This window comes from Crocodylus siamensis, chromosome 3, assembly GCF_052110815.1.
Source record: "Crocodylus siamensis isolate JL-2025a chromosome 3, ASM5211081v1, whole genome shotgun sequence".
NCBI classification, from domain to species: domain Eukaryota; kingdom Metazoa; phylum Chordata; order Crocodylia; family Crocodylidae; genus Crocodylus; species Crocodylus siamensis.
Genome location: NC_143397.1, coordinates 98,250,571 through 98,275,614, shown reverse-complemented (window position 1 = coordinate 98,275,614; position 25,044 = coordinate 98,250,571). Strand labels below are relative to the sequence as shown.

The following is a 25,044-nucleotide window of genomic DNA, read 5'->3' as shown; positions in this document are numbered from 1 at the left end:
TGCCCCAGGGGATGATGAGGTTGAACGGTCATAAACTACTGCATGACCGTTTCGGGCTGGACGTAAGGAAGAATTTCTTTACTGTCCAAGCTCCCAAGGTCTGGAACAGCCTGCCATCGGAGGTGGTTCAAGCATCTAAATTGAACACCTTCAAGAACAAATTGGATGCTTATCTTGCTGGGATCCTATGACCCTAGCTGACTTCCTGCCCTTTGGGTGGGGGGCTGGACTCGATGATCTTCCAAGGTCCTTTCCAGCCTTAGTGTCTATGGAATCTATAAACGATCCGATGGTCAAAAGGGTCATGCTTTACATTTAAATACATGCTTTCAATGAAGAACTTACAATAACAATTTTCATTTGATTATGTCCTTTGATTATTATGATTTACTTTTTATATTGAGAAAGCACCTAGAGATCTCAGCCAGAACAGAATCCCATTGTGCTTGATGCTATCCAAAGGCTTCTATCCTAAACAGATCCTGCTCCAAAAGACTAGACATACTAATAGAGCAGGCAGTAGACAAAGGTGGGAAGATGACAGACATAATAGTGTCCACAGTTCTTAGCCAGTTAGGTGTAGTGACGGCAGTTTGCCTCCTGCCATTATCACATATCAGTTTTATCTTTGCATTATAGAAAGAAGGTGAATTTAGAGGACAGTGAGAGGGAGGTTAAGGCGGTGCACAGGTGTGACATATTGTTATAAGATAATGGCAGTAATTATTTAAGAATAACTGGTGGGAACCCGTCACATAGAATGATGGGTGATGGACTTTGAATAGCATCATGCTTCATTAAAGTGTAGCTTAAAGAGAAGAAGTTATTATAATCCACACAATATTTCCATTATAATTTATGGGCCAGATTCTCACCCGGGGTAAAATATCACAGTCCTGCTGAAAACAATGGAGATAACTCTACTGCCTGAAGATCTCATTACATAATGCTTGTGTGACCTTGTAAATGAATTATTTGCTACCAGGCCACTGACTCTGTATTTTGCTGTTCTTCTTAAAATAATGTAGAGAGCACTGCCTTGCGGTGAAGGATCTCTACTGCTTTAAGGAATGGCTTGCAATGGAGGAAAATTCCCAGAAAGGAATTTATAAGCCTGGACTAATGCTGCTGACTCTTCCTGAATGCAACAGGCTTCCCAGCCTACACCAAGACCCCAAGGCCTGCACTAGAATTCCATACCTTGGTAACTGAAAACTGTGCTCTCAATTTGCCTTCCAGCTGTATGAAATGGGGCTGAGGCTTAGCAAGAGTTTGGGGAGGAAGGGGAGGCCTGACCCACCTTCCAAGGGAGTTGGCAAGTAATAAGACCAATGTGTAGCCTGATTTATAGGCTAATGATGAGGCTCCCTCTTTGCACAGAAAAGGAACTCCATATAGGATTCTCCCTAGGACTGGAGGGCTGTGGTTTGAAGTGGGAGAATTCATCCCCCTTCTACACAGTGGTAACTGCAGAAGAAAGCTGATATACCTCAATTCTTCCCCCAAGGATTCCCTGGTTAGTCTGAAGTGAGACAGAAGGCAAGACAGGGCAGGGAAGCACTGCAAAAGACTAACACATTCAGAAATATGTAAGTTTTTGTAGGCAACAGCCTACTTTGTCAGAAGTTTCTGATGAAGCATCTTCATCACAGCACCTGACAGAGTAGGTTGTTGCCTACAAAAGCTTATGCATTTCTGAACAAGGTAGACTCTAAGGTTCACCCTGCCCTAACTTCTCTATAATCTGTGAGAGAACAGATAGTAGCTGTGCTAGTGACCAAGCTCTTATTTTAACAAATAGACTATCAGTTGCTTATGTACTGTCTGTCTTCTTTTTTTTTTCAGATTTTAAGAAGGAAAATATAACCAGTAAGTAGATTCCCTTAGGATTTACATCTAGATGCCTTGCATTGATAGGTGCAGTGTTGCCAGCCCTCAAAACATCTGGGGCCATTCCACCCTTTTGGTACCTAAGTGAACGGAGGCATCTAACTGTGATTCACTTCCGCCTTGCCCGAGTGCCTAAAACAACATTAACGCAAATGGTGGGTTGCTCTTTCTCCTTCTTGATGGCTTTTGTAATTTAGTCTTCGGCCGATCTGATGGTGGGTAACAAAAGCAAACAGTTTTTCAGGGACTCAAGCAAGGTGGAACAGGAATATATGTAGGCACTTAATAGGTGGAGGAAGATCTGACCCTTGGTGTTTTAATTTGAGGCCCACCTGGAATCTGCCACTAACACTCTATTTTTCTGGTTTAATTGAGGGGGGGGAAAAAACGGTTTCTAGCCTTTGGGGATGTGGAGAATTGTGACTCCCTAAATATTTCAATATCAGGAGGCAAAAACCCAAACACAACAATTTCAGTTGTGAAGCTTTGGTGGCCGGCAATGCTCACGATATTTTAGGTTTAAAATATTTGCAGTGTATGTTTTTGTTATGGCCAAGCAATATTTTTGTAGTATGATACTTCTGTGCCTACTTTGGTGCCTCTGATTTCATAAACTGAGCAGACCTTTACTTTTCTGTGGACTAAAATGTGTATAGGCAATCCCTCATTCAGGCACCTGAAGGCTCATTTTTAAAGACAGTGAGTTAAGCTCTGCTGTCACTTAATGTTCTGTAACCCTTGAAAAGTGCTCAGACCAGGAATGGAAAAATCAGTAAAGTAAATGGAAAATGGAAAAATGGAAAAATTCAGTGTAAGAATCAGTAGAGTAAAAGTAGTTGTTTCTCTATAACTTTCCTTTAAGGGTTTGCTTCTAATATCAGCTACTGCTCCCCTGCTCCTTGTTACCATAGTGCATCCCTTTTATGGTGTGCAGGGAGAACTGCCTTAATTCACTGCAGCTGCCCCGTCCCTGTTACTTGGACAATCCTTGCATTTAAGGAATACATACAGCTGTGGTTATTCCTTTATGCAAAAAGAAAGAGAGCAATGTGTATATATATGAGCATGCCTGTGAGTGTGAGTCACCCCCACTATACTTCTCTCCAGATAGATTTTTTAAATGCTGTGTCATGTCAAAAGATGGGCTGTGTAAACATGCTACCTTTTAGCTTTTTGTCAAGAGTACTCTGAATCACCATCTTATTCAGCTGATCTGTTCTCTGTGTTTATTTAATTTTATTTCATGGCATTAGGTACAAAACTAAGATTTTATTCCTTTTTTATTATGGTACCATTGTCAGGTCCATGGAGTTATTGGGACTTGTTCTCACCAAATGTCCTACTCATTCTATTCCTTTTGTAGCTAAAAGGGTTAACAGTAATATAATAATAATAAAGCCAGAAAATACAGTTAGTATCCCAAAAAGCTTAGTGTGGGGTCAGTGTACCTAAACCCACTAGATGCTTTTGAAAATCCCCTAAATTCCTTACAGCCAATTCTTTACAATTAGATAAACAAGTCTAGTAAATAATACTTTTTATGTACAAGGTTGCATTAAATCATTAAATTCTAATAGCTTCCCATCTTTTTTTCCTAAATTTTAAAAGGAATGTTCCTTTTTATGTGGTGGAGCAGGGGCGGGCAATTATTTTGGGTAGAGGGCTGCTTATTGAGTTTTGGCAAACCATCGAGGGCCGCATGACAGGCAGCGAAGGGCAGATACATATTAATTTTTAAAAATTTTAGGGGCCCCGTGGGCCACATAGAATGGCCTGATGGGCCTCATCCAGCCCCTGGGCCTGTGGTAGAGTTTAACAATATGGATTTGTTACATATATCTAGATATGAAATTTACAGAGCATTGATTCTTAACCAGGGTGTTGTTGGATCCTTTTAAGTGTGATATGAGACATCATGCAATATTAGCACTGTTAACTGGGCAAAAACCTACACCTGATTCACAAGAGTAACTGAGAGATTTCAAATAGGAATTAATGGCATCAAAAACATTCTGACCTGTCTTTCTGAGGTCTTTGCAACAGAAGAATTGCTGTGTTTTTTTCCATTGTCAAAAAATGAGTAAACCTAAGAGCTGGCATTTTCCAAGGGGTGCCTTAAGTCTAATAAGGGGTGTCTTGAGTCTAAAAAAGGTTGAGAACCATGTTACAGAGATACTCTTGGGGCTGTTTAAATGAAGGTCAGGGTTGCGCTGGAGGGAAGTGAAGGGGATAAATAAGACGAAGACTTCAGAGTGACTGGAACCTGAATGCATCTCATTTACACTAGTTTAAATCCATCTCCTTTGGAGTTACACTACATTAACCCTGCTGTAATGAGTTCAGGAGCAGTTCCAAGTGAATGGAAGTCTAGGTAGTCTCATAAGTGGAAGGCTAAGTTGCTTGGCCATTTTAATGCTCCCAAGGCTTCCCTGCTTCTAATCAGGAGTTAACATCATTACACTGCTTGCAGTACAGGGTCTTACTTTCCTTGTTCAAATGCTTTTTGTCCACAGCAAAGTGCTACAAAGGCAATGGGCGGTTCTACCAGGGTCCCATCAATGTCACAGCTTCCGGTGTTCCTTGTCAGAGGTGGAGTGAGCAGGTAAAGCATCCATTCCTTCAGATCTAAAAGAAAGGCTGAATGTATAGCTCAGTTCTCAGAGTCAGGCACTCGCATCCCACTGAAAGGGAGCTGGACCCATGTTCCCTTAGGATGCTCTAAAAATCCTGGCTTAACTATGTAACAGGCCCAGAGCCCCTTTGAGAGCTGTGGCACACTCAACTCTGCTGTAGGAAGTGTGGGAAAAGATGGCATGTGTGATAGCCAGGCCTGAGCCAGCTTCCTGCAAAGCATCTCCTTGCAGCACGACAGCCTGAAAACTCTTTGTAATTATGCCAAGTGCCAGTGACCCCAATGTGGGATGGTATGGCAGCTGCAGATCAGTTGGGAACAAAAGGTCCCTTATTCCTGGGCCTTGTACACCATAGCAGTAAGCAAAGGGTACAAGAGCCACACTGCTAGCTGCATGCTGCTGAAGGATTCCCTTATGCTGAGATGACCATTCTGTGAGGCTTCTGGTGCACAGAAGAGCCATTACAGTAGCACTTTCAATCATTTCATATGGCCTAATAAAGATATAATCATTACCCACCTGAAGACTCATTACCAAGGCACTGAGCAAAATCTGTAGAGACTGAGAAGCAGAAGTGAGGTACTTAAATGGGGTTTCTTCATTCACCAATTAAGTAGGTGTCTTACAGCGTTAGCATTTCACACCAGTGGCTGCCTCGCTTACATTTGGAAAAAGAGTAATCTAATTTCCTTCTCACCAAAAGGCACCCCATTTGCACAGAAGGACCCCTCAGGTTTTCCCAGAACTCTCCAATGCCGAAAACTATTGCCGTAATCCAGGAGGTGAGAATGAGCGACCCTGGTGTTACACAAAGGATCCCTCTGTAAACTGGGAATACTGCAGTGTTCCTCCTTGTGGAGATGGTAAGGGACTGCGGCTGACAACTTTGGACAGCAGTTCTCCTTGTAGGATTCCCATTAAGCACTGACACGCAAAAAACATTCAGGTCTGTTTTACCCTAATTAGTCACCTCAATGTTTTTAGCTATTTGCATTGACTTCAGAGGGAACAGAATATAGCCCTTCAAGTTCAAAGTGCTTTACCAAACAACCCAGCCCCACAGAACCCTTGACTAACAGATGTTTCTTCACATTACAGATGAGAAGTGGGGGCAGAGAAGCCAAGTGTTTTGCTTTTGCACAGCACAACAAAAACTATGGTCAAGGAGAGAGGAACTTAGAATAGTATGTGGTGAAACATTTTGGGTGTAATTTTCATCATTGATGAAAAACACAGATTCAGGTTGACTGAAATATTTCATGAATCCATGTATAATTTGCCAGGTTTATTTCAGTAAAAAAAAAAAACAACCCTGAAAAAATGTTGAAAATCTAAATGCTTTGTTTCTTCATTTTTATAAACAAAATCTTTTTGATCGTCAATTTTGATTTTCTATTTTATACACAAAACCCTCTAAAAAACCCTCTGAAAATGAAACATTTGTATCCAACACTATATCCAACCTCTGGCCATTTTATTTTTGCTACTAGCTGGTTTGCTAAAAAATCCAATTCTTCATATATGTTGGGATTTTAAAATATCACAAGAATACCAAACTGTTCAAAATACACTTTAACAAAGGCTTCTTTTTCCCCCACTTTCACTTTCATTAAGCAGAGATCAGAAGCACAGGTCTTTATGAACCGAAGCTACCTTGCTTTGGCTCACTCGAGAAGGAATAAACACGGCAACCTAACTTAGGTTTCCTTCTAAGTCCTGGTCATTGCATTTACAAATTAGCTGACTTCTGGGATGGCTCTGAGAGAGCTAACTTAGTAATTACTTGATATTCATGGTGGGTTTTTTTTTTTGAAAGGCATGAACACACTTTTTGACATCACAAAATGTCCCTGACAACAGCCTAATGTTACAAGCATCTCTTAAAGAAAAGTCCAATAGCATTTCAAAGGGGTGCACTCACTGTTTTTGTTTTCGTTACAGCCTCCTTTACACAAGGAACTAAAAACCCAAGTGCAGAGACTCCAAATCTCCCTCCTCCTCCTTTCTCCCCTACATACTCCATGACTGTCATTATTTCCATCATCTCCAGCTTTGCACTGATAGTGATCTTCATTATTGTTGCTCTTATTTGCTGCCGGAGAAGAAAACAATGGAAAAACAAAAAGAGGTATGACCTAAGATTTCTTGGTGCAGGCAAGGAAAGAGCTATCAATAGTCATAAGTCACGTAGAATTTACTAAAGCAAATTTAGTTTTGAAACAGGACTTGTAGATGTAATTTCAGTGCTCATTAAGTTGTGACACAAGGAAGAAATGTAAGTTGTCCTCAAATATTTTTTTTTTGTAGTCTGAGTGGAAAAGTCTTAAGAGTAAACTGATTAAATCTACTTAAGAAGCCTGCATTTTCTTTCGACCAACAGGCTTGCACACTCTGTTCAGTGTCTGTTTTATGTTAAAAGGTGATCATGCAAAGGGAAATATTAAATTGTAAATGCTTTGGGGCAGGGAGATGTCTGCTAGTACCTGCCATAGACTTTTTAATCTGACTGGCATGTCTGGCTGCTACTTGAAAACGAATATCATATTAATAACAATAAGATTCTGCATCAAGCAGACTGAAGATCCTCATATTCTTCCCTGGGACCCAGGGACAAGGAACAGCAGTGTCCTGCTTCCCTTAAGAGTCTTTTGGAGAATATTGATGCTTGTCCAGTGTTACAGGTCTCCTACATACTTCTAGTTAAGGAGAAAGGTATTTGATTTTAAATTCTCAGCACGGCGAAACAAGGAAATGGTGATTTCAGCTAGAGTACAACCAAGTCAGCCATATGAATTTTGCTGTGACTGAGACTAGTTGGGACTTGATGTAACCCTAAGAGATTGTTTAACAAAGAAACCTGGCCACATATGTAAACAGTTCAGCAAATGCATTGGTTCAGTTCTGAATGAAAAACAAAGTTCTGGTTTTACAGGCTATTGACAGATTAAAGCAGCATTTCCCAAACCTTGTGTAAGTTTATGTCGCACTGTAGGCAGTTGGGTACTCTGATGCCTCTTGTACTTCAGCTCCTGCCTCTGCTTCTCTTGCTGCTGATTCCCCACACTACGGATACCCCTCACCAGCTGCTGTCACTGGCAAGGGGAGGCAGTGGTAGCTGAAGTGGGGAGAGGGTGTGACAACAGCTGAAGTAGGGAGATACTGCTGTGATTCACATGTTCCCACTAGGAAATGTTCAGGTCCACCCTACCTTCCTTAGGGGGGCATGCATCACAGTTTAGCAAATGCTGAATTAAAGAATCAGTTGTGCAGATCAAGCATTGCTTTGAAAGTAAGGACCAGGTCTTCTAGGCCATAATTGCCATTCTAAAATTGTAAAACTTTCCTCCTTGGCAAGAACACTATTCAGTAGATTATTGGACATTGTTAAGGGTTGAATGATCAAAGGGAAGAAAGGAACAGAAAAAGACCCAAACAAATAGGAAAAAAAGAGTCTTTGAATGAAATTTCTTCTGTTGCCAGGCATTACTCTACAGACTTTTCAGTGAATACACAAGACATTATCTAGACATGAATCCTCATCCTCTTAAAGCAAATTCCACAGCCTCAACCCAAAGTCTCTGTGGTTAATAGCCAACAGTGTTTATGAATCAGACCAGGGATTTTTCCAGCCTAGATTCGTTCTATTGTCAAAAACTGAAAGAACCTTTTTTGTAAAGGAGTGTCAATGTGCAGAGCACTTTGTTTATTATTCAGGATAATGCTTCCTGGGTATCATTGCTTCTTGTGGGGTTCTCAAAGAGGTTTAGGTCTTCTGTCTCCATACTGCTGCTCCACAATACAACATGGTCCTAAAACCTCTTAAACAGACAAATATTTCTTGCTCACATGGGTCATTCCATTACTACCTCAACATGACTAATCATAGGAGAAGGAGACCAGCCCCATATGTGAGGATGTACTAGATTGGATCCTGGCCTGGCAAACTGACAGGTTCAACCCAGAAATAAGAAGCAAATTGGAAATAGATCAGAAGTAACAATTCAGTGTCATGAGACAATAGAACACAATTAATAAACTAAGGACAGATGGCAAAATGCTCAACAAAGCAGGGTGTTCATAGAGAGGTGCATAGCTCCATGTTAAGGGGTGCTATGCATCAAAGATAGTTCCCAAGTACAGTTTCACCTGAGTGTGCCATGCTGAACATGGACATGCTGGCAGAAGGACAGAGGGCAGGGCAAACACAAGAGGCCGAAATCTGTACTGAAATTCCCATTCTTGTGGCAAGTCATTTCTACCACTGGAGAGCAGGACAAGAAGCTATAGGCTGTCTTTTGAAGGATTGCAAGTGACTCCATATATGCCAAGAGGCCCTGTGGGGTTTTTTTGTACCACACTTCTCCAGTTGTCCAGGGTCAAACACCAAATGAGATGAAAAAATGTTGTCTCCTGGCAGAGCAATATCTACATGATTTCACCTAACCATTGATTCCTTGTCCCTCAATTCAGGGAATCAGAGGCACCAGCACTTACAACTCTTCCCTCTGAGCTCTTACTGGACAGACTTCATCCTAATCCTATGTACCAGCGTATGCCACTTCTACTGAATCCTAAATTGCTCAGCCTGGAATATCCAAGAAACAACATCGAATATGTGAGGGATATTGGAGAAGGAGCATTTGGAAGAGTCTTTCAAGCAAGGTAAAGGCCCTGCTAGTGAGTACTCCCTAGTGCTCGCAATTAGATGCCGTAACTATCTGGCCAGAGTACTGAAAACAGGAAACCACTGGCTCATATACTCAACGTGCCATAGAGAAATGCACAATTCAAATAAAAATGAAATATTCATATATGAAAGTATAACAACAGCTTGCTTATTTCTATTGTTATTCATTTTTTCATTATTATTTAGCAAAATAGTCTTGTAAATGTCCCCGTTCTCCTCCTGTTTATTAGATAGGGAAGATCAGTTATTCCCACGAGACCAGTTTAAAGTGGCAGCTCAGTTTATCATGCATTGAGGACAATTATATAACTCTTCCTGTTGTTACCGAGAGTGATCTATTGTGATGATATTGTATGCTTCAGGATTTTCAGTTTTGGGCACCACACTTCAAGAAAGATCTGGGCAAATTTGAAAGAGTCCAGGGCAGAGCAGCAAAAATGACAAGAAGCCTGGAGAGCATGACTTATGAAGAAAGATAGACTCTGAGGGTGGGCAAGCACTGGAGCAGGCTGCCTAGAGAAATTGTAGAACCTCCATCCCTAGAAATGTCAAGAGCAGGTTGGACAGGCATTCGGCTGGAATGGGATCACCTGCCTTGAGTAAGAGGCTGAATTAGATGCATGGCATAACTAGGGCAGGGCAACTGGGGCAGCTGCCCCAGGTACCAATTTAGGGGGCGTGAGGGGAAAAAAATGGCCACTGTTACCACTGCACGATCATGCCAGCAGCAATCAGAAGACACACCACTGTCTCACACCTCTGCATGAGTTTGGCAGCTGGCCCAGCCCTACTACATGACCAAATGACCTTCTGAGGTCCCTTCCAACCCTACTTTCCTATGTGATTCCATGAGAAGGGATATGAAGCTTAAGTCCTGTCAGTTATTCCATTCTCTTACAGGTTAAGCACAATGGACAGAAAAGAATACTCTGCTGCAACTTGTTAATTACAGTGTCTTGTTCAGCAAAGCCAAAGTCTTCCTCTTCCACAGAATGGCTGCAACAGCTGATATTTTTAAGTTTATAGTATGAAAATAGTCTGCACTAAATATGGACAGTTCTACTGTTGACAAGCTTACTAGGAAATGAATGATGGGTAGACTACATTTTTTTCAATGGGGAAATACTTGTGATGGATGTGAGAGATATTTTTAATGAAGAGATGGAGAGGAAGTGCAGGCATGCATTTATTTATATGGGGAGTGTTAAAAATAACAGTTTAAAGGGCATACAGTGGGAAATCACAGATGCTTAGCTTATTATTGATTGTTTGCTGGGGTTATTTGATCCCAGCAGCCTTTCCTACCCAGGGCAGGGGGGTTCTCAAGGTCCCTTCCAGCCAATGATCTCACAAGGTCCCTTCCAGCCCTAAACCTCTGTGAATCTGTGAGCTTTGATGGCTAAACTGGATGAGTTAAATTTGAAGTGACAACAAAGCATATTAGGGCAGAGGTTCAGCTATGTTCCAGATGCTGATGATGCAAAGCTCTCCTAAACCCAGTGTATGTGAATTTTAAAACAAACCCAAAGAGCATGCTGTTGAATATAGCTCATTATTTGATATCATCCTGGGCAAAATTCACTCCTAGAGAGAGGCAAAACAAGGATTATCCCCTACTTGAGTGCCACTCAAGCTCTATTTTGAGAGTTTTAAGATGGACTTAATACTGCATAGGCCGTCCTTGTGCTAGTCCTCTGAATGGAGGCCAGTATCACCCCCCATCCCCCCCCCCCCCAAAAAAAGGGGGAACATAGCTTTTATAAATCTCTTCAAGTTCCATTTATGCTCTGTTGGTCTCTGGTACACTGGATATGTGTGACGTAGCACTTTGTGTTGGCGTATCAGTGCCCTTTTTCAATTACTTTCAATCAAACCCTTCTAGGTATATTTAAAAAAAAAAAGGGAAAGGCAGCACATGTATGAAAAACATCCTATCAAGTGTTTAGACCAGGGGTGCTCAATCCCTGGCCCATGAACCAGATATGACCTCCAACACGATGTCATCTGGCCCATTGGGTTCCCCGTGGGTCCTAGCTCCACACGCTGGATTGGGCATGCAGGGTGGCATGGGGACTAATGCCAGCATATGGGGCCAAGTGGAGGCAATATGTGGGGTCTGATCCAGCCCATGAACCAGTCCTGTGCCATTCATCTGGCCTGCAGGGCCAAACAATTGAACACCACTGATTTAGACAATGGAAAGATCCTCTTTTTTGCCAATGACTGTTTAAATTGGCTTTTTGAGAGAGCTCCAGCCCTCCTGATTTCTGAATGGGTTTTTTGGTATGATCTTCTCACTCCCAGTAGCATGTTAATTTAGCATGCTTGAGAACCTTCTCATTTGCTGGGCAAATGGAAGAACTTGGCCCTACTATACAGCCTGGCAGGTAAAAGAAACAATGAATCTGTGGCCTGGCAGTACTGAAGATAACACCTTCACAGATCACTAAAGCTACCAAAGTTAAATTACTCCCTTTGGCCTTCAAAAACAAACTGCAATGCATTGGCCTATGTGTGTTAAATGGATGTCTCAGACTAAATATAGTAAGCCTCCTATTTCTCCTCGTCTAATATTTCATCCCTGTAAACATACTTCTACGCATGGTGCCAATAATCTCTTTGCCAGTTGGCTTGCCTAGAATTCTGATTCAATGTTTACTTATTCTTGGGTCAAGCAACATGTCAGGACAGGAAGTGACTGGCTATTATTTACTGGCTACTTCTGAAAAGCTGCCATGTTTGCTAAGGACTAACTCATGCTGCAAGAGAATGAGGATGTAACGAGTTACCTTAACATTTGTCTTCATCATGCTCAAGTCTGTCCTGTGTGCATGGCTATGGTCAGGTCAAGGCCTTCTGCTTTCAAGGCTGCTGAGTATTTCCTCGTGGTCACTAACAGTCAGCTAGCAGCTCTCAAGATATGTCTGATTTGTTATGGACCAACGTGCAGATTTCTTCTAGAGCTGGAGCTAAATGGTCTGGGCTCAGTCTATCAAAACTTGCTAACCTCTTAGATAAAGACTGTGGTTGGCAACCCTATTTCTCTGGCACGACAGCTCTTTCTACCATAAAGATTATGTCTGTGCAGGAGAGAGAGCTGTCTCTGGGACTGTGGAAACCCATCCAGAAATCAGGATGGCTGGAACTTCTCCAGTGCAAACCTCATCAGCTTCCACTCCAAGTGCAAGGGGTACTTCTTCACCCCGCCTTTCCTAATATAAACAGAGAGCAGCATTCACAAATAAAATATAACAAAAGAAGAACAGCATAATCCTCTACCAACACCAGTACATCATTGTCCCTTGGGAGAGGGAGGAAGAAATCAAATGAACTGCATGTCATAACCATGTTGCTTATGGCACCCATGAAAGAGTCTCAGATACCATACCCATTGGATTCAGGGTCTACAACTCTGTATGACTAGTCTGACCTTTGCACTGGTAAACAGCTTAAAACCAAAGCAGTCACAGCTCTTTCCAGAGCTGTGCAGATTCCCTGGAGGGAAAGGAGACATTAATATCTTTTTTGTCATGTATACCCTTGTGCACTGACAGCTGACTATTTAATCCAAGCATTGAATAAAGCATTAAAGAGACATACTGGTGAAAATAACTGTTGGTATAACCTTGTTCCAGGAGGTAATGGCCAGCTGGGCAGGAGGCCCTCAGTTTTGAGACCTGGAAGCTTGAAATCCTCTGTTAACTTCAGAATAAGTAGCCTTCTAGTACTGTCCCACACCCGTGTCTTTATTTCAGTCTGGAAAGATCATTCATTGAAATTAAAGAGGTTGGTCTCTGTATCTGTACAAAGTGGGCTAATAAAGACACCAATTATGTCCAAACTGGCAGTTTTCTGCCATATGACTACTTGTCTATTAACAGCTGGTCTGAGATCATTGAGACAATTTACACAGAGTAAAAGTCCCCTGTGAACAAAGCACCAAGGATACTGCTTATGTCCCACTTACTCTCAGAGATCAGATGACACATGGTTTATTGCTGGCCTTGCAATAAACAAAATGTGAAATCTGTGCCAACCTTTTATTTTTCTACCATATAAACTCATGTAAGCTACTAATGGGGTGTAATGAACCCCCAATACCAATCAGAAGAGATGAGACCCCTTATCTTTTTCATACTTTGCTTATTAATAGAAAGAATGATACAGATCATTTACTCTCAAGCACCAAAATATGTGATATTGGACAGCACGTGAAAAGGGTATTCTCCCTCTTGATAGAGTAGAAGCTTCCATACACAGCAGAGGAGCACCCCCCGCCCCTTCATTTGCAACATTCATGCAAATGAAAGTTGAATCAGTGTTATTGCTCCTGGGTGCTGGAACTCAATGGGCAATCTTTTCAGCTGTGATATTGCTGTCCTGCGAGATTTCCTTTTAGACGGGCATTATGCCATTCTCTGACATTTGACAATGATCTGACATTTACCATGTCCAAGTACATCTGTTGCAAAGCCATATGTCTGGAGTAGATGACAAGGAAACTGAAAGTTTGCTTTGGAAATTAGAACCTGTCCAATGCTATTGGACAGTAAAGTAAGGTGACGTTTAAGTAATGGGTGATCAGTAAATCCAGGGAAGTAACACGAATCCCAAAGAGGTGCCACCTTCTATAGACATTAGCAGGCTACGTCTAGACATAATATTTTCATGCTGAGCACCTGCCTTCCATGTCTCCCTGGGTATGAAATATTGTGGCTAATAAAATTCATGATATACCTCAACTGTTTAAAGAGTAGAAAGTTCCTGAGCTTTGGAAATTACCATCTCAAAACCTCTGGCAAGCTTGGGAGCCAGTGTCTTTAATTACAAGTCTTGAGTACAGAATGCCCTGTAAATCTGAAAAAGAAAATGTTTATATCACAATAATCTCTAGAGGCTCCAAATAAGAAAGCAGCCTCTTTTTTGAAGACATGCTAAATACACAAACACAGTGAGTGGTAGCCTGTCCCCAAGAAGCTTTAGCTTTGGCTTATCTTCTCTGACAAGATATTGGCTTTCCCTAAGTCTTAAAGAGGTCAGTGGAAGAAGTAGGAAGAGAACCAAGGTATGATGACTTCCCAACTCATGCTGTATTTACCAGTGGGTATACAACATGGTACAAAATCTGTTCTTGGGTGGACCTGAAACACTGGTGTTCCCTCAAAGACATCCACCTTCTAGAGCTAGTGCAGGGTGCAAGAGTCACTGGATGGGGGACTATAATCTTCTTCATAAGGACAAACAGGCATACTAAGAGTCACCATAGTGCCATCCTTCTTGTAGAAAATGCAGATATATCTTACCCAGAGCTGCACAAAATGCAGATATATCTTACCCAGAAATGCCTGAATAGCTTGTGCACTGTAAGATACAATCTTGGGGCAACTAAAATACTAGTTTGTTTGTTTTTCTGGACCACCAAAAAGGTGGGAAGAAGCTTTGAAAATGTTGAAATATTTGATTTCAACATTTTTGATACTGAACTTTTTTATTGTTGTTGTCAAAAAGGTTAAAATAGACCTACAAATTATATTAAATGGTTCATGGAATGGGATATTTTATTTGGTACCAATTTTTCAGTTCAAGCCTCTGTCCAAAAAATCAGTTATCCACACAGAGCCCTACTTATTTTGATTTAGGGCATGGGCACATGGACAAGCTATTGTGAAGTAAAGGGAGGTGGTATTTTACAGCGCATCACGGGCTCTGTAGTAACTACCCATGTGTACATCTTACCCTGTAGCAATGGAATCTAACTTGCTGTAGCTTAGGCCTCAATGAAAGAGGGGTACATTATGGATAGCTTTCATTTACTGCTGGGCAAAAGCATGCACATAGGCAGTTATCACAAAGTAACTGTAACATATGGTAAAGCCTTGCCCTCCTTTATCACAGGGTAACTCGTTCACATATCCATATCCTCAGATGAACTCTCTCTAAAGGTGAAATGCAGATATTCTTCTCTTCATGTTCCTTCAGTCCTTGTCCCTTCTTCAAACTGTCCAACAACACTGCATTTCCATTCCAATGCACATTAGAGCTTTGAAAAACCTCACATCCCTGTTTTCAGCAGTAACTGAAGATGAAGTTTGGGCATTATTTCTCCCTTGTGATCATATGCTTTCTCTCTCTCCTTAGGGCTCCTGGATTGCTTCCTTATGAGCCATTCACTATGGTGGCAGTGAAAATGCTGAAGGAAGAAGCATCAGCAGACATGCAGGCTGATTTCCAGAGAGAGGCAGCTCTCATGGCAGAATTTGATAATCCAAATATTGTCAAACTTTTAGGTATGAAAGCATAATGTGAAGCTTTTGGGTTCTGGTCTTTTAAGGAAACCATTTGCTATCTGCTACACTTCAGAAAATATAATGCATGTAGGGTCACTCTAGGAAACTGAAATTTGCTTTTTCAAGCCCCTGCCATTTTGCCCTAATTGGCACATATTTGAAAATTTAACTTTAATGCAATTTTATTTACAATTAAGGAAATACAAAATATCTAAATCCTACTGAGGAACTTGCATCACCACTTGGCTGCAGAAATGCATTTCTCTGCATGCTTCTGAAAGATGTAGGTTCCTAGTTCCATCTATGGGCACAAATAAACTAGCTAGAGTTGTAGGTACAAAAAATAGGGACAAATCTTGAGACCACAAACTGTCTCTGTTACTTTTATGCCATGAAGAAATCTACCAACAAACAAGTTTTAGTATATAAAGCTTTATCATCTACATATCGTAGAGACCATTTCATAGTTTCATAGTTGGTAGGGTCAGAAGGGACCTGAGCAGATCATCAAGTCTGAACCCCTGCCATGGCAGGAAAGAGTACTGGGGTCAAATGATCCTGGCAAGGTGTTCATGTAGCCTCCAGGGTAGGAGCTAGCACCACTTTGCTTGGAAGTTGGTTCCAGATCCTAGCCGCCCTGACAGTGAAGTAGCGCCTCCTGATGTCCAATCTGAATTTACCCTCTGCCAGGGTACCCTCTTGCGACCGTTATTTCTAGTCACTTCTGGTAGTGCTTGGGGAAACAGGGACTCTACCAATGCCTGCTGGTCCCCTCTGACTAGTTTGTAACAGGCCACTAGACCCCCCTCAGCCTTCTCTTTTGGAGGCTGAACAGGTTCAGGTCCCATAGCCTGTCCTCGTATGGCCTGCCCTGTTGTCCCCTGATCATATGAGTGGCCCTCCTCTGGACCCTCTCCATGCTGTCCACATCCCTCTTGAAGTGCGGCGCCCAGAACTGGACACAATACTCCAGCTGCGGCCTGACCAGTGCCGCATAGAGGGGGAGGATCACCTCCTTGGACCTGCTCGAGATGCATCTGTGGATGCATGACAAGGTACGGTTGGCCTTCCTGACTGCATCCCCACACTGCCGGCCCATGTTCATCTTGGAGTCAATGATGACTCCAAGGCCCTTTTCTGCCTCTGCACTGAGGAGAAGGGAGTTCCCCAGCCTGTAGGTATGGTGCTGGTTGTTCCTCCCCAGGTGCATCACCTTGCACTTGTCGGAGTTGAATCCCATCCTGTTCTCATCCGCCTACCCCTGTAACCTGTCTAGGTCTGATTGTAGCCTATTCCTCCCTTCTGGCATGCCCACTTCCCCCCACATCTTAGCATCATCAGCAGATTTGAACAGGGTGCTTTTTACCCCCTCGTCCAAGTCGCTGATGAAGATGTTGAAAAATGTAAGCCTGAGGACCGAGCCCTGCAGGACCCCACTGCCCACATCCCTCCAGGTTGAAAATGACCCATCCACCTCCACTCTCTGGGTGTGACCCTCCAGCCAGTTGGTGACACATTGACTGTGTGGGTGTTGACACCGCAGTTCCCCAGTTTCTTGTTGAGAACAGGGTGAGAGACAGTGTCAAAGGCCTTCCGAAAGTCCAGAAAGACTACATCCACTGCTACCCCTGCATCTCAGGATTTGGTGACCTGGTCGTAGAAGGCCACCAGGTTGGTCTGACAGGACCTGCCACTAATGAACCCGTGTTGGTTGCCCCTAAGCATAATCTCCCCTGCTGGCCCCTCGTGGACATGCGCCAGAATAATTCTCTCAAAAAGCTTACCCAGGATCGAAGAAAGACTAACTGGCCTATAGCTCCCTGGGTCCTCCTTCCTCCCTTTTTTGAAGATGAGAACCATGTTGGCCCTCTTCCAGTCCTCTGGCACCACACCAGAGCACCACGAGTGCTCATAAAGCCATGCCAGGGGTCCCACAATGACCTCAGCTAATTCCCTCAGTACTCGAGGGTGGAGATCATCCGGATCAGCTGATTTAAATACGTCCAGTCCCTCCAGAAGTACCCTGACTAGATCCTCGCTGACTCTTGGCCTGGGTGTGCCTCCCCTGGGGCCTGAGGGGGGCCCAGTAGGGGGGCTTATCTGGTCCATTAATAGGCATCATCACATGAACCTGCTGTAGATAGCTGTGACCTTCATCATCAAGCAATAAAATGTTTTGATATGGGCAAACACACTTTTTTAGCCGTTTATAAGAGCAGGAGGAGCTGCGGCTGGTATCCATTACAATATACTTGTTTTGCTACAGAATCATGGAGACATAATAATCCCATCCGTGGGTGAATCCAGGATTTTGTAAAAAGGGGTGTGGGAGCAGCCACCAGCACTGCAGGGGTGGCTGCACCCCCTACTCCCACCTTTCCGGCATATCCTGCATTGGAAGCAGCAGTGGAGGACTTCTTAAAGTGCCCAGTCAGATAAGGATCTCCCCTCCTTGTTCTTGGTCTCCACTCCCTTCCCTTCTATGCTTAGCAACAAGTCCCTTCTCTTCCCTTCCCCTCCTTCCCCACCTGCCACTGCCATTGTCCCTGGCTGTTTGGAGGCAAGGGACAGAGGGGAGGTTCTCCTGTCCTGCTTCACCTGGGGTGAATTGGCTGGGGTTGACAGCAGAAGCAGCAGGAGGCAAGTTTCCTTCCCCCATATCTCCTCCTGGGCTGGCAGGGAATACCTGGTGGGGTGGGAAGGGGTGGACTGAGCAGGGAGAGGGGACCTGCCTACCACTACTGTTGTATTCAGCTGAGCATGGCTGGAGCAAAGCAGGAGCAGTTGTGGCACTTCACCATCCCAACAGGGACAGCAGCAGCAGTGGGCAGGGGAGGGGGGGAGTGGGAGGGGATGGGACATGCCATGGATGGGGACAGAGGGGTGGGGGGAGGAGGGAATCCTTACTGCCTTTGGGGATTTAAAAAAAGAGGCCCTGACTACTCCCACAGCATTGATTGAAAGGTGTGAGGGGTGCATCCATGCCACTGCACCCCCTCTGGATTCACCCATGGTTACGTATAACAGCTTGTATTGGTATACTTTCATAGCCCTACAGTTGTTACATCTGCCTGTACCCTTTGCTTATTTCAACAGGATATCAAGGAAGTTTTCTGTAGTGCAGGAATTCTGTAAGCACTCCAGTTTCACAAGAACAAAACAAGCAGTTACTGTAGCAAAAGAAAGGAGAAACAGGAAACGTGCACTAAACTGGAATCAACTTGTTGTTTGCTGCTAACATGTTGAATAAATTAGGAAAAGCCAAAGATGCAGGAATTAAACCATTATGTGTTGAGGGGGTGTTGAGAAATGGCCACGCTGTTGAATATGATTTGGCCTATAAACCTTTCACATATACTGCTTGCCAGATCCAGATGTATTACATTGGGAAATTTTGTCTGTTCTTTCTCAAAGAGTCAAGTGTTAGGTCACAGGCAAGAATTTCATATTTCACAATAAGCAAGATAACAGACTGTTCAATGATAATCATAATAAGGCAAATTGTGTACAGTCTGAATGCAAATGCTGTACAGTCTGAACAATTCCATTGTTTTTGGTGGGTCATTGTCAAACATTAGAACAAGAGCAACATTCTTGCCTCCATGTTCACCTTTAACATTAGTTTAATATTGCCATGCATTTGGTAAAACCAAGTGAATAATATGGTTTGGAAATGTGTTAACTGAAGAATTTGCAGTTGCTGAATTTTGCAAAGAAAGAAAGAATTTGCATCCTGACTTTCAAAAGAATTCAGGACACCCAATCGCTGCCATTAGGAACAACAGCTGTTTTGGAAATCTTCCCCAGGTTAAATAACTATTCATCTTCATGTTCAAAGGTTAGAAATTGATAGTTTGAACCTCAATGTGGCAAAAATATTATAAAGAGATTTTAGGGGGAAATTACAGAGAAGTCTTAGTGGAAAACTAGAATGAGAAAATTGGCATTAGAATTAGAAGACAGACACTCACATGGAGAAGTCTCAGTGTTAGATTGTCTGGGGTACAAACTCTCTCTTTATTTAGAATTTGTACACTGTGTAGTAGAGTGGGGCCCTGACCTATGACTGGGGCTCCTAGATGGTAAAGAATTCCAAAAAATAATGCTAATAATGTTAAGGAATATAAGGCACATGCACCTATCTGGTGAATTTAGACTCCAATCCTTTGACAAGTTCTGTGCAAGTGGCCATCTAACACCCCATGTAAGTCACTGAAGCTCTGTGTATATGCAAGGCTCCACCAGTATGGATCCATTTCCAGGATTAGTTCTAGCTTTTTTAATATTTTTGTTTGTGCTGCAGATCTATCTTTTCTGATGACTCCTGCTTTTTCCCTGCACCCCCATCCACCATTTTGATTCCCTGAAGGCATTTTCAAATATCTGTAATTCTCAGTGACCCTAATTTGAGCTATCGAACAACACTTTCGGTTTTGCTTGCTGTTTTCAAACACACACAGGTTTTCCCCCCTATAATTATGCCTCCTTCCCCTTCCTGACTCTTGTGTGTGTGTGCAGAAATTATCTTTGTGCACAAATCTGAAGTAGCTAATGTGTACAAACTCGCATAGCTTGCATGCAAAACCCTCCAATATTTGTGCTGACACAAATTGGCATTTGAAAAATTGGGTCACAACATTTTGAATAGGCAAAACTGAGAACAAAATGTTAAAGATTGTTCATTGAAAGCACGACCCCTCTGATCAACTCTGGGAAGCATTTAAGTCAATGGCAAAACTCCCATTAGTACCAGTTTAACCAGAATTTGGCGCTTAAATAAATATCCACCATCCAAATCTGTTGTTCTGTGGTATCAGAGCAAACCAACCAACCATACTACCTAAGATTTTATTCTCTCCAGGGAGTTCAGTTTTACAACTTTAGGGGAAGATTTTCAAAGGTACAAAGGAGTCAATAAGAGTCAGTACATTTTGGAGTCTCTTGATAAGTGGGACTTAACAAAACCCGCAGGACTTATTTGGTACATTTTCTTATTTCCAGGGGTGTGTGCTGTTGGGAAACCAATGTGCCTGCTGTTTGAATACATGGCCTATGGGGATCTCAATGAGTACCTGCGTGACCGCTCACCTCGCAATCTCTGCAGCCTGACACCCGGTAACCTTGACACCAGAGTCCGGCTGTCTAATCCACTTGCTCTGTGCTGCACTGACCAACTCTGCATTGCCAAACAGGTGGCAGCTGGCATGGCTTACCTCTCAGAGCGCAAGTTTGTCCACAGGGATTTAGCCACCAGGAATTGTTTGGTGGGAGAGAACATGGTGGTAAAAATTGCTGACTTTGGTCTCTCAAGAAATATGTATTCAGCAGACTATTACAAAGCCAATGAAAATGATGCTATTCCTATACGCTGGATGCCGCCAGAATCCATATTCTATAACCGCTATACAACTGAGTCTGATGTGTGGGCCTATGGTGTGGTCCTATGGGAGATTTTTTCCTATGGCATGCAGCCATACTATGGTATGGCTCACGAGGAGGTGATCTACTATGTGAGAGATGGCAACGTCCTCTCGTGTCCTGACAACTGCCCTTTGGAGCTCTACAACCTCATGCGCCTTTGCTGGAGTAAGCTGCCTTCTGACAGACCCAGTTTTGCCAGCATCCATCGCATTTTGGAGCGTATATATGAGAGGGCGGTGGCTGCTCTTCATGTGTGAGCCGTGTACAGCAGTGTAACATTTCACCCCTATTCCCTGCTCTGTTCCTGGTGATTCAGATCAAGCAACCTTCAGGGTAAACAGTAAAGTTAGGCCTGGCTAGGTCAGGGAAACAGCAGAAATAGCTAACAGAACTGTCCAGGCCTATTGTGATAACTCAGTCACCACTCCCAAGCTGCAGTTGAATTCATGGGGAGTTTTACCTGAGTGAGGACTGCCAAACAGGACTCCAAAGCTTCAATCCGCTAAGCTGAAAAGGGGAAGGGGAAGAGCATGTCTCTGCCAAATGGGACATTTGGGAGTTTTGCTTGCATTAAGAGAGGATCGTTTTCTTAAGAACAGAAACAGATTGTTTGTGCATCAAAGGGCAAAATCAAATGTCGCCTTCATAAACAGGATTTATCTTCTAAACTAATCTGCAGTTATAAGGCTCGGACTCCCTTGGGTTAGAGGGCATCTTGGTTTTGTTACTGCAAATTTGTTTAATAGTTACTATTCATAATTCCTGAGGAACAGCACCAAGGAAAGCAAGACTTTCTGCTGACCTCAGCTTCCCTTTCTTTTAGTCTCTCTTTGCCTTCCTTTTCATTTCTTTTTGCAGTACTTGGCTTTTAGCCCATTTTGCCTTCACTGTCTGCTTTCAGATTTTTTTCTTAAATCTCCTTTTTTAATGGTTTCCTTTAAGTTGTCTTTGGTCATATTCATTTCCTTTTAAAAGATATTTCTTGTGCTTTATCCCATTTCTTTCTCCCCATCATATTTCCCTCCTGCCCATTCACAGAGGTAATATCCGTACACGGTTACACCATTAGCCTATCAGTGGCTAATACATGATTCTACAGAAGAAAGTAAATTCTCATAATGCACATAGGCAAACATTTTCAACCTAAGAGGCAGGAAGTTAGGCTTATGAATAACTATCTTGATTTGCATAGGTGCTGAACAACCACAACACTCAATTAAAACAATGGGATTTTGCTCAGTACAGCTTAATAGGAAGTGAGGAGCAGATTGACTTTCTTCTTCACAGGTCTGCAAGGATGCATGAGGCAGAGTGAGGGAGGAAATTAACTTCTGCCCATCCATCCCTGACTTATTCTAATCCCTGGATTTCTCCCCCTTTTATGTATCCTGGGTGAAAAGATATCACATAGGAGTAGAGGCCCTGGCCCTATCCATGGGCTGGGGAAGTAGGCCAGGCACACAGGAGGGAGTACATCGACTTCCCTGATTGAATACAGCAGCAGAAGTACTCATCCAGGATGCTGGATTCCTTTGCAGGGACCATTGCTTCTCCACGATGGAATCCCTCCTTGTGATTTCTGTAGGGGGGTAGTTCTCTGTAGCCCCCAATGCAGAGCTGATCCTTATAAGCACACTCCAGCCCTCAATAAGGAGTTTGGTATTTTGGCCCTTTCAATTTCACCTCACATATATAATTGATTGAAGAGACAAAACAACGTCTCAGCAGACTGGCATCACATTGTAAAGAGAAGAATTGTAGACAAATGTCCAGCTTGTTTCGTCATTATGTCTCACAAGGGCAATCCGGGTGGTAGCTTAGAGAAGATAATAATTGCACTGGAGAGAACTCTGGGTGGGAATTTATTAGTCACCCTGTAATCCAGTTAAGCCCTTATGAAATATTCAGTTTGTCTGAGAATTTACACAAAAAAGCACATTCTCTCCATATTTTAAAGTCACGGTTCAAAGTCGTGATTAGCTTCAACACACATACATTTCTTGTGTGCAGAAGCAGCCCTGAAATACCTTTATACTGTTACAATTTTTGGCAGTGGATGCCAGGTTGTGTAATTCTTGTTAGCCTTTTAATTATAACTTCATTTTGAGTTTCTTGCAACCTCCTGTTGGAGGTCAATGAGAGTTTTGCAGGCAGAGAAAGGGCAGAGCTAAGTTTTAACCCCATTTCCTGAATTGCTTTTATTGTCTGATTCAGAACAACAGTGATTATATTTTTCAGGTATTAATCAGAGGGTTTTGGAAGATTTGGCTCAAAAGCTAGAGTGATAACAACGCATTTTGTGAGAGTCTTACAGCTTTGGCCAAGCATGGTCCCATCTGAAGGCAGTGGCAAGATTAACACTGACCACAGCAAGAGCAATTAAACAAAAAAGCCCTAAATTAAGATTGAGGAGATTTAGGGTTCTCTTGGCCACTAATCTACTTGGTGACCTCAGGCACAAAAATCAAGCTACTTCCCTGTTTTTTGTGGTATCTTTTATTCTTGCCTCTGTAAAATGAGAATACTGATCTTAACCTCCTTCATTAAACATGTTGGGGGACAAAGGGATCTATATGTTACACTACATTAATCCCAATTTAAATTCACAAAATCATGCGTCTTCCAGATAGTGGTGAATATCACTCCTCATGGGAAGTTCCAGAGCAGGGGTTTCAAGTTAATTCTGTAGTAACAAACAAATTCAGTTCTGGTCCATGGGTCAGGCTCGTCTATTCTAGTCTGCAGTGGTTTGCACAAAAATCAAGGGTAAAAATACAGCAGTTAGATTTATTATCAGTTATTTTCACTATTCCTTACTAGATCAACCCGTTATTTTTACAGCCACAAATTCTATGAGAAAATACATTCTCCTTTATGAACTCACATTGATATATTTTCTTTTAGGAAAATAGTCTCCTTTAGCATTATCTCCCCCTCCCCACCACCTGCCCATCCTTTTTTGTTTTTCTTTTTCTTTCCTAGTGTTCAGACTTTTTCTTTCCAAAGTTTCAGACTTTGTATGTCAGGCAGCAGCTTCTGTCCTACCTCCATTGCAAATGCTTCTATAAGTAAGCGTAATCTAAGAATCTCCCTTCTCCAAAGGTATCAAGAGTAGATTTCTGGAGAGCCTGTGCTATGTAGAACTACTCTAAACAGCATAAATACATTTAAAGCTTGAGGGATTTAACATTCATTTTCTCTCTGAGATGCTCATGTTGACTTCAGCTGATCCGTTTTACTCTTTCCCCCATCACCTGATCAAGATGTTCTGAGATACTAATACAATTTTCTTGATGCTTTCCTGATCTTACTTGTAGCCTCTAGAGTTAAAAAACCTATAATGCCACATGCTGTACCCTTTCCCCACCTCTCATCAGGAGAAAAAAACTACCAAGTTGGAATGACAGCCCTGTTCATTGCACTTTCCTGGCCAAGTCCTCCTCTCGGTGACAGTGTTTCAGCTTCATAAAGGTCAAAGGGAATGTGCCCAAGGGTGTACGAGAGGAGAACTTGGTTTTCCTTGTCCAGCATTCCAGCTTTGCAATGTAAGAGTGAACCATAAATGTACTGTAGTTAGTGCCCCTTCATTTAAATGCTGCATAGAATGGTTTAACCCTCTCGCATGGGGAAAAAGCAAGCTGTTCATAGTAAAACATCTCACGTTCATTCTTCATGGGTGAAATTCAACCCTATACAGGCCCTAGGCATCACCTAAATGATGCCTCCTTTTGAAAGTTTTAAGCAGGGCACAGACCTTGCACCTGTCTCTGCACTTGGGTGAATTTTGCTCTGAGGGCTTCCTCCTGTTGTATATTTTTCCACCTGCTGTACAGAATTTGCCTTCTGGCAGAGGGTTTTCCCTTCATGTGAGAGTTGTGCTCTGTCAGTGTATGTTCTCCAGTTTACTACAACATTTTTGTTTTGGATAGATGGTAGGGCTCTGCTTAAAACACACTGAAGATAAAACTGCTTGGATTGAAGTGTTTTCACAGAAGAGAGCAAAGTATCATGATAGAATTTTCTAAGGCGCTCTTCCAAAGCCCTTTTGAGTCCAAGGGAGTCTTCAATTGATTTAACTGGGCACTGGATCAAGGCCTAAATCAGTAGGGGTAGTTTTGCATCATCA

The 25,044-nt window shown here is 42.5% G+C and overlaps 1 protein-coding gene across 1 annotated transcript in view; it reads left to right on the top strand.

Annotated features, from left to right (window-relative positions):
* Positions 1-24,294, top strand: part of MUSK (muscle associated receptor tyrosine kinase) — an 84,452-nt gene extending 60,158 nt beyond the window's left edge. The window contains exons 10-17 of the mRNA XM_090038833.1: positions 1,029-1,204; positions 1,846-1,869; positions 4,404-4,492; positions 5,227-5,386; positions 6,465-6,651; positions 8,994-9,185; positions 15,349-15,497; positions 20,499-24,294. Of these exons, the coding sequence (XP_089894959.1) occupies positions 1,029-1,204; positions 1,846-1,869; positions 4,404-4,492; positions 5,227-5,386; positions 6,465-6,651; positions 8,994-9,185; positions 15,349-15,497; positions 20,499-21,175 (1,654 nt within the window). The 3' untranslated portion in view covers positions 21,176-24,294. The remainder of the gene's footprint in view (positions 1-1,028; positions 1,205-1,845; positions 1,870-4,403; positions 4,493-5,226; positions 5,387-6,464; positions 6,652-8,993; positions 9,186-15,348; positions 15,498-20,498) is intronic.
* Positions 24,295-25,044: the final 750 nt, after the last annotated feature.